Source organism: Moschus berezovskii, chromosome 23, assembly GCF_049115385.1.
Source record: "Moschus berezovskii isolate FMDL1 chromosome 23, NW_MosBer_1.0, whole genome shotgun sequence".
In the NCBI taxonomy this organism is placed as follows: domain Eukaryota; kingdom Metazoa; phylum Chordata; class Mammalia; order Artiodactyla; family Moschidae; genus Moschus; species Moschus berezovskii.
Window position 1 is genome coordinate 19,813,916 of NC_142482.1, and position 14,029 is coordinate 19,827,944.

A 14,029-nucleotide genomic window follows, 5' to 3' on the forward strand; every position below is an offset into this window, starting at 1 on the left:
CAGAAGAGCTCTAGGCTGTGAACAGGTCTTGGACTTGGATCTCTGAGAGTCACAGCCCCCCAATCAATCCTCAGACTCGAGCCGGGTCACAGCCCCAGAGCCCCTTGAGGAAGGAGCCTGCTACCTAATTCATAAACACCAGAAGGACATGCAGGAAACCAGTCAGAGGGCTGCCTGCAGGTAGAGGGGCTGAGGGTGGAGTAGGGATAGTGTGTCCTAGAGTAGCAAGAAAGTGCTGGCTCCTGCTCTCCCAGTCAGGATGGGCTTGTTTGACACCTGGGTTTGGTCCCTCGGACCCCTCTGGGACTTCAGTGATATGTATCAGTTTTCTCGTCTCTAATCAACTATAGGGCAGATAATGGGAGAGTTGGGGGAGAGGTTCATGGGTGGGGGCAAGACTCCCTGAAATATTCCTTTTTAATTTTTGTTTTATTACTTATTTCAGTTGTGCCATGTGATTTGAGGAATCTTAGTTCCCCAATCAGGGATCAAACCCTGGCCTTGAGCAGTGAAAGCAAGGAGTCCTAACCACTGGACTGCCAGGGAATTCCCGAAGTGTTCCTTTTTATAACCTTTTTGTTTAGAACCATGTAAATATTTCCCCTTTTCACAGCATTTAATTTATTGGAAATTTCTTTAAAGGAAGAAAAGGGTCAGCAATAGAGTTAAAAGCCCCAGGCCTGGACCGTGGGGAGCTCTCACAGGGCTGCCGTGTACGGTTGGGCAGGTTGTACACTCCTGAGAGGAAAGGGGGTGGCTTTCTCCAGCTGGCACAGAGGCCCACGGTAGCTACTGGCGGTCCCGTCTCTCTCCCCATACCCAGATTCGGTGAGCCTGGGCCCTGGCTGCATGGCTGCCCAGGGAGGAGGGCGGGCGAGGCTGTAGTAGCGGTCACATTGCCTCTTGCAGACGCACCAGACGATCGTGGTGCAGCTGCTGCAGTCCACCATGCGGCTGCTCGAGTGTCCGTGGCTGCAGCAGCAGCACAAGGGCTCCGTGGAGGCCTGCATCCGGACCCTCGCCATGGTGGGTGAGTGTACCGGGGCGCTGGGCAGCCCCTCCCCTGCCTCCGTGCCGGGGATGCCTGCCCTCCCAGTAAATAGCTAATCCCCGCGTTCGTCTGCCAGCTGCTCCTCGGTGGTGCTCAGTAAGTCCTTCCTGGTGTCTGACTGGCATCTGGTAATCCAGAGCAACTGTTTTCTGCCCTGAGTCAGTTCCCCAGAGGAGAGTGCTGGGGGATATCCCCAAGCACAGTTTTTTGGGCTTACAAATGGTCTCAGGCAGAAGGGAGGCTGTAGGTTGTTAGGGAGGTGGGGAGGTGGGGAGGAGTCCGTGTGGAGCCAGGGTGGAAACAGAGTCAGGAACTCCCTCTTTTTATCCCCAGAAGGGAAGAGGGCACCTCAGTTCAAGTGGGGACTAGTGTGGGGGCCCCCTTACCCTCAGCCCTGCCCCCCTGAACCTGGCCCTTCTGGCTGAGCCCCCGCCAGCCCTCCAGCGCCCCAACCCCTCTCCCCTCAGCCAAGGGCCGGGCCATCTCGCTGCCCATGGACTTGGACGCCCACATCAGCTCACTGCTCAGCAGTGGCGCCAGCTGTATGGCTGCCGCCCAGCGGAATGCCTCCAACTACAAGACAGCCACGCGGGCCTTCCCCCGGGTCATGCCCACCGCCAACCAGTGGGACTACAAGAACATCATCGAGAAGCTGCAGGTGGGCGGAGCGGTGTGGCAGGGCTGCTTCTGGACGGCCCGTGCTCGGGCTGCGTCCTTTCTGGACTGTCCACCCCCCCCACTCCGGAGGGCGCTGGCTAGCTTGTCCCGTCCTGGGGGTTGCCAGGGGCAGGGCCCCATTCCAGGGTTGGCGCTCACCACGGGGGCTGGGACGCCTCTCGCTCGAGATGGCAGCTTTGTTTCTGTCTCACCCTGTAAAGTGTCTCACTGCTTCCGGACGGGGCATGCTGGGTTAGTGTCCTCCTGTGGCAGAGGACTGAGGCCCAGAGAGGGCTAGGGGCTTGCTCAGGTCCGCACGGAGCTAGAGTAGGGGCTGGGGGAAACGCCAGGGTGTGCCGGGGGCTCCGAGCAGCCCTGCCTCCCGCTCTGTGCTGGGCGGCTCTGCGGGCCCAGGGCCCTCAGACGAGGGCGGTCAGTCTGTGGGGCCCTTTGGTGCTGGGGTGAGAATGGCGGTCACACCCCAGTCATCTCTTGGGCCTGGGCGGCCCGCAGCTCGCCCAGCGGTGACCCCGCCTTGCCCACCTCAGGACATCATCGCTGCCCTGGAGGAGCGGCTGCGGCCCCTGGTGCAGGCCGAACTGTCCGTGCTGGTGGACGTCCTGCACCGGCCCGAGCTGCTCTTCCTGGAGGGCAGTGAGGCCTGCCAGCGCTGCGAGAGCGGGGGCTTCCTGTCCAAGTGAGTGCGATGCTGGCCCGGGCCTGGGGGCGCGGGGGTGCAGCGGCCCGCGGTGGGGAAGGCCTGGGGGGTGGGGCGGTGGCCGCGCAGGCGGTAAGGGGCTGCCCCGAGCACGGCCCCCTCCACTGCGGCCAGGCTCATCCAGCATACCAAGGACCTCATGGAGTCGGAGGAGAAGCTGTGCGTCAAGGTGCTGAGGACGCTGCAGCAGATGCTGCTGAAGAAGACCAAGTACGGGGACCGGGTGAGTGCCGGGGGGCTGGGCGCCGGGCCGGCCTGGCCACGGGGGCGCAGGGCCGGGACTGCCGGGCTGGATGGTAAAGGGTGAGATGGGCCGCCTGGGCCTCACTCCCTTCCCCGCAGGGCAACCAGCTGCGCAAGATGCTGCTACAAAACTACCTCCAGAACCGGAAGTCCAGCTCGAGGGGGGACCTCCCGGACCCCATGGGCACCGGTCAGTCCTGCGTCCCCCCTGCTAGGCCTCTGGGGAGCCAGTTCACCCCAGGTCCTTCCTTCCCCGCCCTCCACGCTCCCCCCTAAGAGAGTTCCCTGCCTCCAGGCCTAGACCAGGACTGGTCGGTGATCGCAGCCACCCAGTGCCGGCTGGACAAGGAGGGGGCCACCAAGCTGGTGTGCGACCTCATCACCAGCACCAAGGATGAGAAGATCTTCCAGGAGAGCGTCGGCCTGGCCATCCGCCTGCTGGACGGCGGCAACACCGAGATCCAGGTGTGCGGGGGCTCCGGGAACAGTGTGCCCGTCACTGAGGCCCCGTGGGCGGGCACCCAGCCCCAGGGGGCCGTGCGAGTCCGGCTGCTCGGCGCCTCTGCCTCCCATGTCTGCTCTCTGTCATGTGGCCCTTTTCCAGCCAACACCCCTGCCCTGCCCTGCCCTGCCCCGGCCTGGGCCTGTTGCCCACCATCTCTGCCCCAATTATATCCACCGTTCTTGCCTCTCAGCCTCTGCTCAGGTCTCCTTCCCTGCCCTCCCATGTGCTCCTTAGCCTTTGGTATCCACCTAAGAACCTGCTTTCTCCAAAAGCCCTCTCTGATGGTGCATTTATTCATTCTTCTGATAAGTCTGTGTTGAGTGAGCGCCTTCTATGTGCCTGGCAGTGTTCTAGGCTCTAGGACAAAAGAGCCAGAACCTATGTTTCCTTAGTTCTTGTATCCTAGTGGGGACAGAAGTCCCTACCTGCAGTCCCCATGTAATATGGAGAGCGTGCTGGACGGCGATAATGCGGGAAGGGGCTTCGGGAGTGCCGGGCCAGGGGAGTCTTAGGAGGAGTCATTGGGAAGGTCCCTGGGAGGGGAACGTTTGAATGAGGACCTGGACGTGAGCACTGGGATTAGTGGGGCAGGGTGCAGGGGGCAGAGCAGGCTGCGGAAGCTGTGAAGGGGAAGCAGCTCCTGTGGCCGGAGGGGGTGGGGGAGGGGTGGGAGGCGCTGGGGTCAGGGAGGTGGCAGGTCATCACGTGGCCTCGTGGCCCCCTTGGGCCTGGGCCTGCCTCTGGGGAGATGGGGTAGCTGCAGGGTTTTGAGCAGAGAAGGGACTTCAGAGTGACCCCTCTGGCTGCTGTGTGGGGAACTGATGGGGCCAGAGCAAGTGCCAATGGACAGGAAGCTTGTGCAGGCCTCCCACAGGGCGGTCGCCAGCCCTCCCCCGCTACCTCTGCTGGTCTCGACTGTCCCCAGCCTGGCCTCAGGCACAGGGCACCGGGACGTCTCTGTCTCCCCCGCCTTGACCCCGCAGCACAGGAGGGAGCCTTCCGGGACCGCACCCAGGCCCAGTGCTGAGGTGCCCTGCCCTTCCATATCCCTGTTCACCCCAGAAATCCTTCTACAACCTGATGACGAGCGACAAGAAGTCAGAGCGCTTCTTCAAGGTGCTGCACGACCGCATGAAGCGGGCCCAGCAGGAGACCAAGTCCACGGTGGCCGTCAACATGAGCGACCTGGGCAGCCAGCCGCGTGAGGACCGTGAGCAGGCAGACCCCGCCTCCAAAGGTCAGGCTCAGGGGTGACTGACTGCCCCGGGGATGCGGACTGGGGTGGGAGGCAAGGTGGGGGGGCTGAGTTGTGACCGTGGGAACGGAGGGTGAGGGCGAGGGTCTGAGCGCTCGCAGCAGCCCCAGCCTCACCAGACCTCACCCCGCAGGCCGCGTGGCCTCCTTCTCGATGCCCAGCTCCTCATCCCGCTATGCGTTGGGCCCCAGCCTGGGCCGGGGGCACGAGGTGGGCGAACGCGTGCAGAGCAACGAGATGGGCACGTCCGTGCTCATCATGCAGCCCATACTGCGCTTTCTGCAGCTGCTGTGCGAGAACCACAACCGCGACCTGCAGGTGAGGCCCCGCCCCCCGCCGCGCCCTGGCCCCGCCCCGCGCCTCTGCCCGGCCTTGTCACGCCCCGCCCCGCCTCCCGAAACATGCCCATACTCCCCGCCCCGCGTCAGGCCTGGGCACCACGGCATGTGGCTCTGAGGCCGGCGAGGCCCCCATCCCTGCCGCCGGCGTGGTCGTGGTCCCCAGGTGGGCCCTCCCTCCGTGCTGCAGTGTCGCCATGCGCATCCCTCCCCATGCTCTGCAGAACTTCCTGCGCTGCCAGAACAATAAGACAAACTACAACCTGGTGTGCGAGACGCTGCAGTTCCTGGACATCATGTGCGGCAGCACCACGGGCGGCCTGGGGCTATTGGGGCTCTACATCAACGAGGACAACGTGGGCCTCGTCATCCAGACCCTGGAGACCCTCACCGAGTACTGTCAGGGCCCCTGCCACGAGAATCAGGTGAGCCATGGGAGCCGCGTGTGGTTGTGTGGACGTTGGGGAGGACGGAGCAGGCCGGTCAGGGGGCAGGCCCAAGCCCTTGGAGCTGCCACAGGTTCTGAGAGGCCCAGGGCCCCGTGTCATCCTCACCCCTGCCTCCCACCAGACCTGCATCGTGACGCACGAGTCCAATGGCATAGACATCATCACCGCGCTGATTCTCAATGACATCAGCCCCCTATGCAAGTACCGTATGGACCTGGTGCTGCAACTCAAGGTGGGGCCCGGGGAAGCCCACGTGAGCATGCGTAGGTGTGCGTGCTGGTGTGTGTGATGTTGGCTCTCTGTATATGTGTGCCGTGTGGGTATCGTGTGTAAGCATGGGTGACGCGCAGGTGTGTGATCTGTGCATGTTTATTGTGCACACGAGTGCACGTGTGAGCAGTGTGCTGGATGTCCACTTGCTCTCGAAGCGGACATGCTCTGGGTTTATCCGAGGGCCTCCGTGTCCATGTCTGCTGTATGGGCGTGGGTGTGCTTGCCACAGACTGGGAGAAGGTGGAGTGGATACCCAGCACCCTTCTCAGCAAGCCCTGGGGGTCAGTGGGGAACAAGAAGGCCATGAGACTTGTGGGCAAAGAGACTGTTACAGAATAGTCAGTGAAGGGGTTGGGGCCCTCAGACTGTGGCCTGTCTCCCCACCCCAGGACAATGCCTCCAAGCTGCTCCTGGCTCTGATGGAGAGCCGGCACGACAGTGAAAACGCCGAGCGCATCCTCATCAGCCTGCGGCCCCAGGAGCTGGTGAGGCTGGGCTGGTCAGGTGGGGCGGTGGCCCAAGTGGGTGTTCTGGGCTGGCGGTCAGGGCCCAGTCCTCCCTGCGCCCCAAGAAGAGGGCACTCAGCAGGCTCTGCCCCGCCAGGTGGACGTCATCAAGAAGGCCTACCTGCAGGAAGAGGAGCGTGAGAACTCAGAAGTGAGCCCCCGTGAAGTGGGCCACAACATCTACATCCTGGCGCTGCAGGTACCAGCCCCACCCCACGACCCCTGGCAGGTGGGCCCGCCCCTCGACCACTCCCCATGACTCCGCTGCCCTCCCAGCTCTCCAGGCACAACAAGCAGCTGCAGCACCTCCTGAAGCCTGTGAAGCGCATCCAAGAAGAGGAGGCCGAGGGCATCTCTTCCATGGTGGGGGCCCAGAGGACAGGGCTGGGCGTGGGGCGTGGCTAATGAGCCGGGGCAGGACTTATATTTAGGGGCGGGGTTAGGTGGGAGATTGGATGGGATAGTATCTGGGGGTGAGGCTAGGAATTGAGGGCGGGGCTGTGACCTAGGGGCGGGGCTGAGGGCAGACCGAGACCTCAGAGCCAAGCTGGAATCTAGGGTGGGGGCGGGGGGGGAAGGTGCTGGCTGAGAACCCCTGGTGATCCCGATGTAACCGGAATAGCGGAGTGGGGACAAGGCTGCGGCCTGGTTCTGGGGCGGCTCTGGAAGCCTAGAGCAGGACCTCAGGGTGCACCTGGGCGGGGTTGTGGAGGGCCCTGACTGTCCCGCAGGACTGTCTCCCCTTTGGGGGTATGTCAGGTCTAGCTGGGGGTCACTCACTGCGGTATAGCTCAGGGCAGGACTCAGTCCCGGAGGCGGGGGCTGCCAGGCCTGACCCGGGCACCCCCACCCCAGCTCAGCCTCAACAACAAGCAGCTGTCACAGATGCTCAAGTCCTCAGCCCCGGTGCAGGAGCAGGAGGAGGACCCGCTGGCCTACTATGAGAACCACACCTCCCAGATAGAGGTGGGGCCCGAGGGCCTGGGGGCGTGATGGGGGCGGGGCCTCAGGGCCTGGGAGCGTGATGAGGGCAGGGCCTCCGGGCAGGCCGTGGTGGGCGCGGGGCCGAGGCTCGGGCCTGACCAGGCATCGTGTCCGTCCAGATCGTGCGGCAGGACCGCAGCATGGAGCAGATCGTGTTCCCCGTGCCCGGCATCTGCCAGTTCCTGACGGAGGAGACCAAGCACCGGCTCTTCACCACCACCGAGCAGGATGAGCAGGGCAGCAAAGTGAGCGACTTCTTCGACCAGTCCTCCTTCCTGCACAACGAGATGGAGTGGCAGCGCAAGCTCCGCAGTGAGGACCCACGGGCGGGCGGGCGGGATGAACTGGGCTGGAGCTGCTCACTGATGCCCCCGACGCCTCCCTCACCTGCTGGTGAGGGCCCCACCGCCATCCCAAGGAGGGACCCAATCACGTTTTGCTCCTGAATTGTGGCTTGAGGCTGGTGGCCCCCCGCATGCGGTGGGCAGATGTTAACCAAGGGCCCCCTTACCTACCCCCGCCTCGCCCAGGCATGCCACTCATCTACTGGTTCTCCCGCCGCATGACTCTCTGGGGTAGCATCTCCTTCAACCTGGCAGTCTTTATCAACATCATCATTGCCTTCTTCTACCCCTATGTGGAGGGTGCGTCCACAGGTGAGGACATCTCAGGGCAGGCAGAGGACCCTGAGCCTTCCATGCCCCCTCCTCTGATGTGAGCAGGGCCTTGAGGCTGGCCAGGCCCTGAGGGGACTGGGTGCAGCGTGGGGAGCAGTGCCCTCTGGGTTCTGCACCTTATCACCGGGGTAGACAGGGCCCGTGCCCTCTGGAGACAGTGCACACACACTTATAAGGCAGAGACCAGTTTGGTAGCAGCAGCTAGAGGTGGTAGCAACACCTCCTCCAGATGCAGGTGTGATGCGCGGAGCCGTGCAGCCAGCTGACCAACTTACAGGGAAGGCTCCGGAAAGGGGGAGGCTTTTTGGGGTCTGTGGGGTGGGTGGGAGTGAGTGAGCCGCCCTGTCTCTGCTCCCGGGCCCCCAGGCGTGCTGGGCTCCCCACTCATCTCGCTGCTCTTCTGGATCCTCATCTGCTTCTCCATTGCGGCCCTGTTCACCAAGCGCTACAGCATCCGCCCACTCATCGTGGCGCTCATCCTGCGCTCCATCTACTACCTGGGCATTGGGCCCACGCTCAACATCCTGGGCGCCCTCAACGTGAGTGCCAGGGGACTCCAGCCCCACCCCTCAGGGTTCATCACGCAGTGGGACCTGAAGTGGGCCTGCTGCCTCCCACTGGCCACTGCTCTGCCCCATCCCTCAGTTCCTGCATCGGGATCATTACAGACCCCAGGTTGGGACCACTGTGTGTCCCCTCTATTCTCCTGGACAGCTTGGGACCACTGTGTGTCCCCTCTATTCTCCTGGACAGCTCAGGGCAGCAGACAGTCGGAGCCAGCCAGCCAGGAGCCACTTTGGAGCCCCAGCGTCAGGGCTGCTGGGTACCCAGAGTTAGTTGTGCTCTGCCCGAAAGCACATTGAGGACATTAAAGATTTATGTGTTATGGCAGTTTCCTGACAGAAAGTGCCTCAAGCAAGTGGGGGGTACCTTTTCGTAACTTAGTCATCATAAAGGCCAAGGGTGTTCTTCTCTGACCTGCTCTCCTTTTCTTGCCTCTTACTTTCTGGTGGCTCGAACGATGAAGAATCCGCCTGCAATGCAGGAGACCTGGGTTCAATCCCTGGGTCACGAAACTCCCCTGGAGAAGGGAATGGCAACCCACACCAGTATTCTTGCCTGCAGAATCCCATGGACAGAGGCGCTGGTGATGGGCTACAGTCCATGAGATCGCAAAGAGTCAGACACGACTGAGCGACTAACACTCACTTTTCACTTCTTCCTGAAGCTGGGGGTCCCCCAGGCACCTTCCTCTATTCTAGTCCCAGAAGCATTTCAGGGAGCATTTTCATTAATGCCGCGTCTGCCATGCTGAGCAAGACCAGCTCAGACCCACTCTCCTGAAGATCTGGCCTCTGCTCTGGGCCCAGCCCCAGGAGTAGGGGTTCAGGGAGGGAGGTAGGGCACCAACCCCCATGCCCTGCACTTGCCCACAGCTGACCAACAAGATCGTGTTCGTGGTGAGCTTCGTGGGCAACCGTGGCACCTTCATCCGGGGTTACAAGGCCATGGTCATGGACATGGAGTTCCTGTACCACGTGGGCTACATCCTGACGAGTGTCTTGGGCCTCTTCGCTCACGAGCTCTTCTACAGTATCCTGGTGAGGCCCGGGTGGGGATGGGGCTGGGCAGGGAGGATGGGCGGCTGGGGCTTCCTGCTGGTTGCTGGCAGTTCCCCAGCACCAGGCCTCTTGCTGCTGGGCTGGCAGGAGAGGATTTCCACTGTCCTTGTCTGCTGGACCCAGCCTGGCCTTCAGAACCCTAATGGCTCCTCATGGTCCCATCTCCCCTGTACAGCGGGGACTCAAGCCAGACCATCGGGGTTTGCATCCCAGTGTGGCCCCTCCTAGCTGTGTAACCTTGGGCAGGTTTCTTAACTGCCCATGTCTGTTTCCCCATCTGTAAAATGGATCATTAACAGCACCTGTCCTCCAGAATAGCTGTGAGGATGAAGTGAACTGCTGCACGGCAGTCTTGTAGAGCGTCCTCGCAGGGAGCAGGCGCGCCGTCAGAGCTGGCTGGCTTTCTCCGGCCACACTTGGTGCTCATTCTGCCCTCATGCTTTCCCCGGTGCCCCTCCTTCTTGGGCTTCAGGACTCCGGGCTCCTTGGAGATGTCTCCCCCGATGGGCCTGTGGCCCTGGTTCCACCCGCCTACGCGCAGACCTCTTTGGGGGAGACGTGGGACCCAGTGGGAAGCAGGCAGCCTGTGGGTCCAGCGGTATCCTCTTTTCTGCCCCGCAGCTCTTTGACCTCATCTACCGTGAAGAGACGCTGTTCAACGTCATCAAGAGTGTGACCCGCAACGGCCGCTCCATCCTGCTGACCGCCCTGCTGGCCCTCATCCTGGTCTACCTCTTCTCCATCGTCGGCTTTCTCTTCCTCAAGGATGACTTCATCCTTGAGGTGGACCGGCTGCCCGGCAACCACTCCGGAGGTCTGGGGCGCCTCTCCGGGTGGGGTGTGCGGATGAGAGGCCTGCACAAGCAGAGCGCTTACCCTGCCAGGCCCCCCTGTTTCTCGGGTTCCGGGTGGGGTCTTAACTCACACCAACCTGCCTTCCTCTTCCCTGGGACAGACTGTGGCGGGTGGGAGAGGCTTGAGTCACTCTGGTTTGCAGACCCTGTGGTTCAGGTTAAACTTGGTCCTTGTGGGAGCTGCCCGTGTGCCAGGGCTGGGGGTGCAGAGCCCCTTCCCTGCCTTTGGAGCTCAGCGTGGCACATAGACAGGGGGGAGCTTGTCACGTTAGGCAGGCTTCCTGGAGGAGGTGATGCTGGGGTCAGAACTAGGGACATGACGAGGCCAGGTCCTTGGACTGCCTGACCTTGACCCTGTCCCCTCCAGCCAACCCCCTGGGGATGCCACATGGAGCGGCAACATTTGTGAACACGTGCAGTGGGGACACTGTGGACTGTGTCTCAGGAGTCTCTGTGCCTGATGTCCTGGCAGGTGAGGGCAGTGTGTCTCAGGAGTCGGGTGCAGTGGGGGTGGGAGCAGCTGGCCTGGCTGGGGTCTGAGCACGCGCTTCACTTGTAGAGGACGAGGAGCCAGATAGCACGGAGCGGGCCTGTGACACCCTGCTCATGTGCATCGTCACTGTCATGAACCATGGGCTTCGCAACGGCGGTGGCGTGGGGGACATCCTCCGCAAGCCCTCCAAAGACGTGAGTGCCCCGGCCCTGCCCCAAGGTCGCAGCCAGCAGAGCATCCCGGTCTGCCCCGTGTTCAGGGGAGCGAGTCCCCCCTTCACGTCCCCACCCCGCTGTGTGCCCCCTGCTCCCAGGCAGCTACGGGGTTGCTCTGCCACCTCCCAGCCCCGTCAGCCCAGATGAGCCCGCCAGCTCGCGGTGGATGCTCTGAGGGAAGACCTTGGCACCCAGCTTTCTCAGGCTGGGAAAGCCGTGAGTCAGACAGCGGGTGGGTCCCGGGCGGCTCCGTGTGGGGGGCTGGGCCCTGGCCTGCAGCCAGGGCGGCCGGGTGGGGAAGAGGCCTGGGGGTTTGGCACAGCGTGTGCAGGCAGCCAGGCGTTCCCAGGGTGACAGTCTGTCCCCAGTGGCACGAGGGTGAGAAGCTGCCCCTTGGCCAGGGGTCCCCTGGAATGAGTGAGATCACGTGTCCTGAGGGCAGCAGAGGAGTTCAGAGTCACTTGTCCCGTGCCCAGCAGTCAAGGGTGGGCACAGCCGAGGCCTGGCCGCCCACGCCAGACTCCTCCTCAAGGGCCTCTTCCCGGCTGCTGAGTCCCTGTCCATTCACGTGCTCTGGTGGCGATTCTGACTCTGTAGTGAGGCGGGTCCTCTCCACTGCCTTTGGGGCCTTCACGCCCTTCTGGGAGCTGCTGGGCCCAGCCTCCCTGCCTCCCTCCCACAGGAGTCTCTCTTCCCCGCCCGAGTGGTCTACGACCTCCTGTTCTTCTTCATCGTCATCATCATCGTGCTGAACCTCATCTTTGGGGTGATCATCGACACCTTTGCCGACTTGCGCAGCGAGAAGCAGAAGAAGGAGGAGATTCTCAAGACCACGTGCTTCATCTGCGGTGAGGCTGGGCTCCCGCTGGGAGGCCGTGGCCGCCAACAGCCTCAGTCCGCCCTTCCTCGGCCCTGTGGCCCCAGGGAGCCCTGCCCCGGGCCGGCGGCTTGGCAACTGTTTGCTTATCCCAGAACTGGGGAGAACGGAGCCCTGCGGAGTCATCGAGGGAGCAGGGAGGGGCCTCGAAACCCTTCCTTTAAATTCTGGATCTTAGATAAGGAAACGAGCCTGGCCTTTCTACCCCCACCAACCCGTACGAAGGGCAGGTCCTCTCCTGGCCCCTGTGGGTAAAGGAGCAGGGTACCCCGTGGGAACAGGCCCCTCATCAAGCCCTTCCCACGCCCCCAGCCCTGGGGTCCCAGCATCTGTAGGGTCCCCACGGTGCTGTGGCAGGGCAGGGGCTGCTGCTTTAAATGGAAGCGACCTCAGTAGCTCGGAGCAGGCTGTCGCCTGCCCTCATCAGCACTTGCAGCCGGGAACAGTGCCCCCGCAGCATCAGGAGGCCCTGCCCGCCCACCGGGGCTCTCGGAGGCGGGGAGCCCGCCTTCACTGCCACCCCCTGCCTCCCCAGGTCTGGAGAGGGACAAGTTTGACAACAAGACCGTGTCGTTTGAGGAGCACATCAAGCTCGAGCACAACATGTGGAACTATCTGTACTTCATCGTGCTGGTCCGCGTGAAGAACAAGACGGACTACACGGGGCCAGAGAGCTATGTGGCCCAGATGATCAAGGTGAGGGCCTGGGGGGGCGACGGCTGCGGACCCTCGTTCAGAGGCAGCAGGGGCGCGGAGCAGCTGGAGCTGGACCCTCAGAGCCCACCCCCCACCCCTCTGCGCTGCAGAGGGCGCCTCTGGAAAAAGCCCCCAGAGGGTGCAGGTGGTGTCGGGCCCGTGGATGCCTGGGGCCAGGCAGCCCTGCTTGTGGCGACTGCTCTGTGGCCCTTTCTGAGGGGCCTTTCCTGTCGGGGGCGAGAGGGAGGGTGGCTTCCTGAAGCCTGGGTGGTCGCAGGCCGAGAGGGCGCCTGGATGAGCTTCATACTGTCAGAGTCAGGAGACGTCAGCCGTCACTGCCATCCAGTGGAGTAGCGAGTGAGTGAAGCAGAGGTCTGGAGGGTAAAGGGAGTCCACCGGGCCGTCAGACTGCTGCACAGCAGTGTGCGCGCTCGGTCGCTTCAGTGCTGTCCGAGTCTTTGCGACCCCGTGGACTGCAGCCCCCCAGGCTCCTCTGTCCATGGGATTCTCCAGGCAAGAATCCTGGAGTGGGTTGCCATGCCCTCCTCCAGGGGATCTTCCCCACCCAGGGATCAAACCCATGTCTCTTAATGTCTCCTACATTGGCAGGTGGGTTATTTACCACTGAGCCACCTGGGGTTGCAGCCTCTAAAAGGAAAGAAAACAACTCGGGAGGGGGTTCTGTGCGTGTTTTGAGTCTGTATTTGGACTGGTCTTGAATGCAGTTGTGTCTGTTGGCCTGAGAATTCAGCTTGCAACAGGTTCTCCTCCCCCCACCCTGCTCTGCCTCTTAGTTTCGGGAAGCGTGGCTTCGCCTGTCAGATGCCACTGCCCCGGCGGAGCCCGCCCCCTCAACGTGCCATCTGCCTGACTCGCACCTTCCTGGGGTGTGGGGCCCACTGGCGGGGCGTGGCGGGAGGAAGGAAGGAGAAACGGGTCTGAGTGCAGAGGCCCATCCTCCGCCTCTCAGGGTGTGAGGAGTAAACACGGTCCCAGCGCTCCAGCAGGAGGAGACACAGCCTGGCGGAAGTCGGCCTGTCTCAGCACCGTGCTCCCCACCCGCACAGGGTCACTCCGGCCCCGGGGGCAGGACCCGGGTCAATCCAGATTTTCCCATGACTCGTCCCTGGGGAGTAATTTGGCCATGGGTGTGGCAGCAGGCTTCCCCCACATGACTGCTTTTCTAGAGGCCTTCCTGGGCTGGGCCCTAGTGCGTTCACCCCATGGGGGATGTTTTTCAGAACAAGAACCTGGACTGGTTTCCCCGGATGCGGGCCATGTCCCTGGTGAGCAGCGAGGGGGAGGGGGAGCAGAACGAGATCCGCATCCTCCAGGACAAGCTCAGCGCCACCATGAAGCTGGTGTCCCACCTCACCGCCCAGCTCAATGAGCTCAAGGAGCAGGTGCACCCCCCACGCCCTGGCCCTGCTGGCAGCCCTGGCCCCCCATGTCCTAGCCCCCCACTGGTGGCCCCGGCTGAGGCTGAGGTCCCAGCCTGCCTGCCTGGGGGCGGGGAGGGTGGTGGGGCCTTTCTGCTTCCTCTGTCCCCTCCCTGCCGGTCCTCTTGGGTCTGGGGTGGAAGACAGATCCCTGAGGAGACCGGGATGGAGGGGAGG

General features: G+C 62.9%; 1 protein-coding gene across 4 annotated transcripts in view; it reads left to right on the forward strand.

Annotated features, from left to right (window-relative positions):
• ITPR3 (inositol 1,4,5-trisphosphate receptor type 3) overlaps positions 1 to 14,029 on the forward strand; it is a 67,436-nt gene that overhangs the window by 52,156 nt on the left and 1,251 nt on the right. For 2 of the 4 annotated variants that reach the window (XM_055407196.2, XM_055407197.2), the window contains 24 exons: positions 910 to 1,030; positions 1,519 to 1,709; positions 2,257 to 2,405; positions 2,541 to 2,649; positions 2,769 to 2,859; positions 2,965 to 3,134; positions 4,237 to 4,411; positions 4,563 to 4,747; positions 4,992 to 5,192; positions 5,338 to 5,448; positions 5,879 to 5,974; positions 6,093 to 6,194; positions 6,272 to 6,358; positions 6,851 to 6,961; positions 7,099 to 7,291; positions 7,510 to 7,635; positions 8,023 to 8,195; positions 9,093 to 9,257; positions 9,900 to 10,092; positions 10,500 to 10,604; positions 10,692 to 10,819; positions 11,523 to 11,688; positions 12,253 to 12,413; positions 13,655 to 13,816. In XM_055407196.2, the coding sequence (XP_055263171.2) occupies positions 910 to 1,030; positions 1,519 to 1,709; positions 2,257 to 2,405; positions 2,541 to 2,649; positions 2,769 to 2,859; positions 2,965 to 3,134; positions 4,237 to 4,411; positions 4,563 to 4,747; positions 4,992 to 5,192; positions 5,338 to 5,448; positions 5,879 to 5,974; positions 6,093 to 6,194; positions 6,272 to 6,358; positions 6,851 to 6,961; positions 7,099 to 7,291; positions 7,510 to 7,635; positions 8,023 to 8,195; positions 9,093 to 9,257; positions 9,900 to 10,092; positions 10,500 to 10,604; positions 10,692 to 10,819; positions 11,523 to 11,688; positions 12,253 to 12,413; positions 13,655 to 13,816 (3,471 nt within the window). Of the gene's footprint in view, positions 1 to 909; positions 1,031 to 1,518; positions 1,710 to 2,256; positions 2,406 to 2,540; positions 2,650 to 2,768; positions 2,860 to 2,964; positions 3,135 to 4,236; positions 4,412 to 4,562; positions 4,748 to 4,991; positions 5,193 to 5,337; positions 5,449 to 5,878; positions 5,975 to 6,092; positions 6,195 to 6,271; positions 6,359 to 6,850; positions 6,962 to 7,098; positions 7,292 to 7,509; positions 7,636 to 8,022; positions 8,196 to 9,092; positions 9,258 to 9,899; positions 10,093 to 10,499; positions 10,605 to 10,691; positions 10,820 to 11,522; positions 11,689 to 12,252; positions 12,414 to 13,654; positions 13,817 to 14,029 lie in introns of those variants that run through there. The other 2 variants (XM_055407198.2, XR_016036091.1) reach the window with 2 other exon arrangements.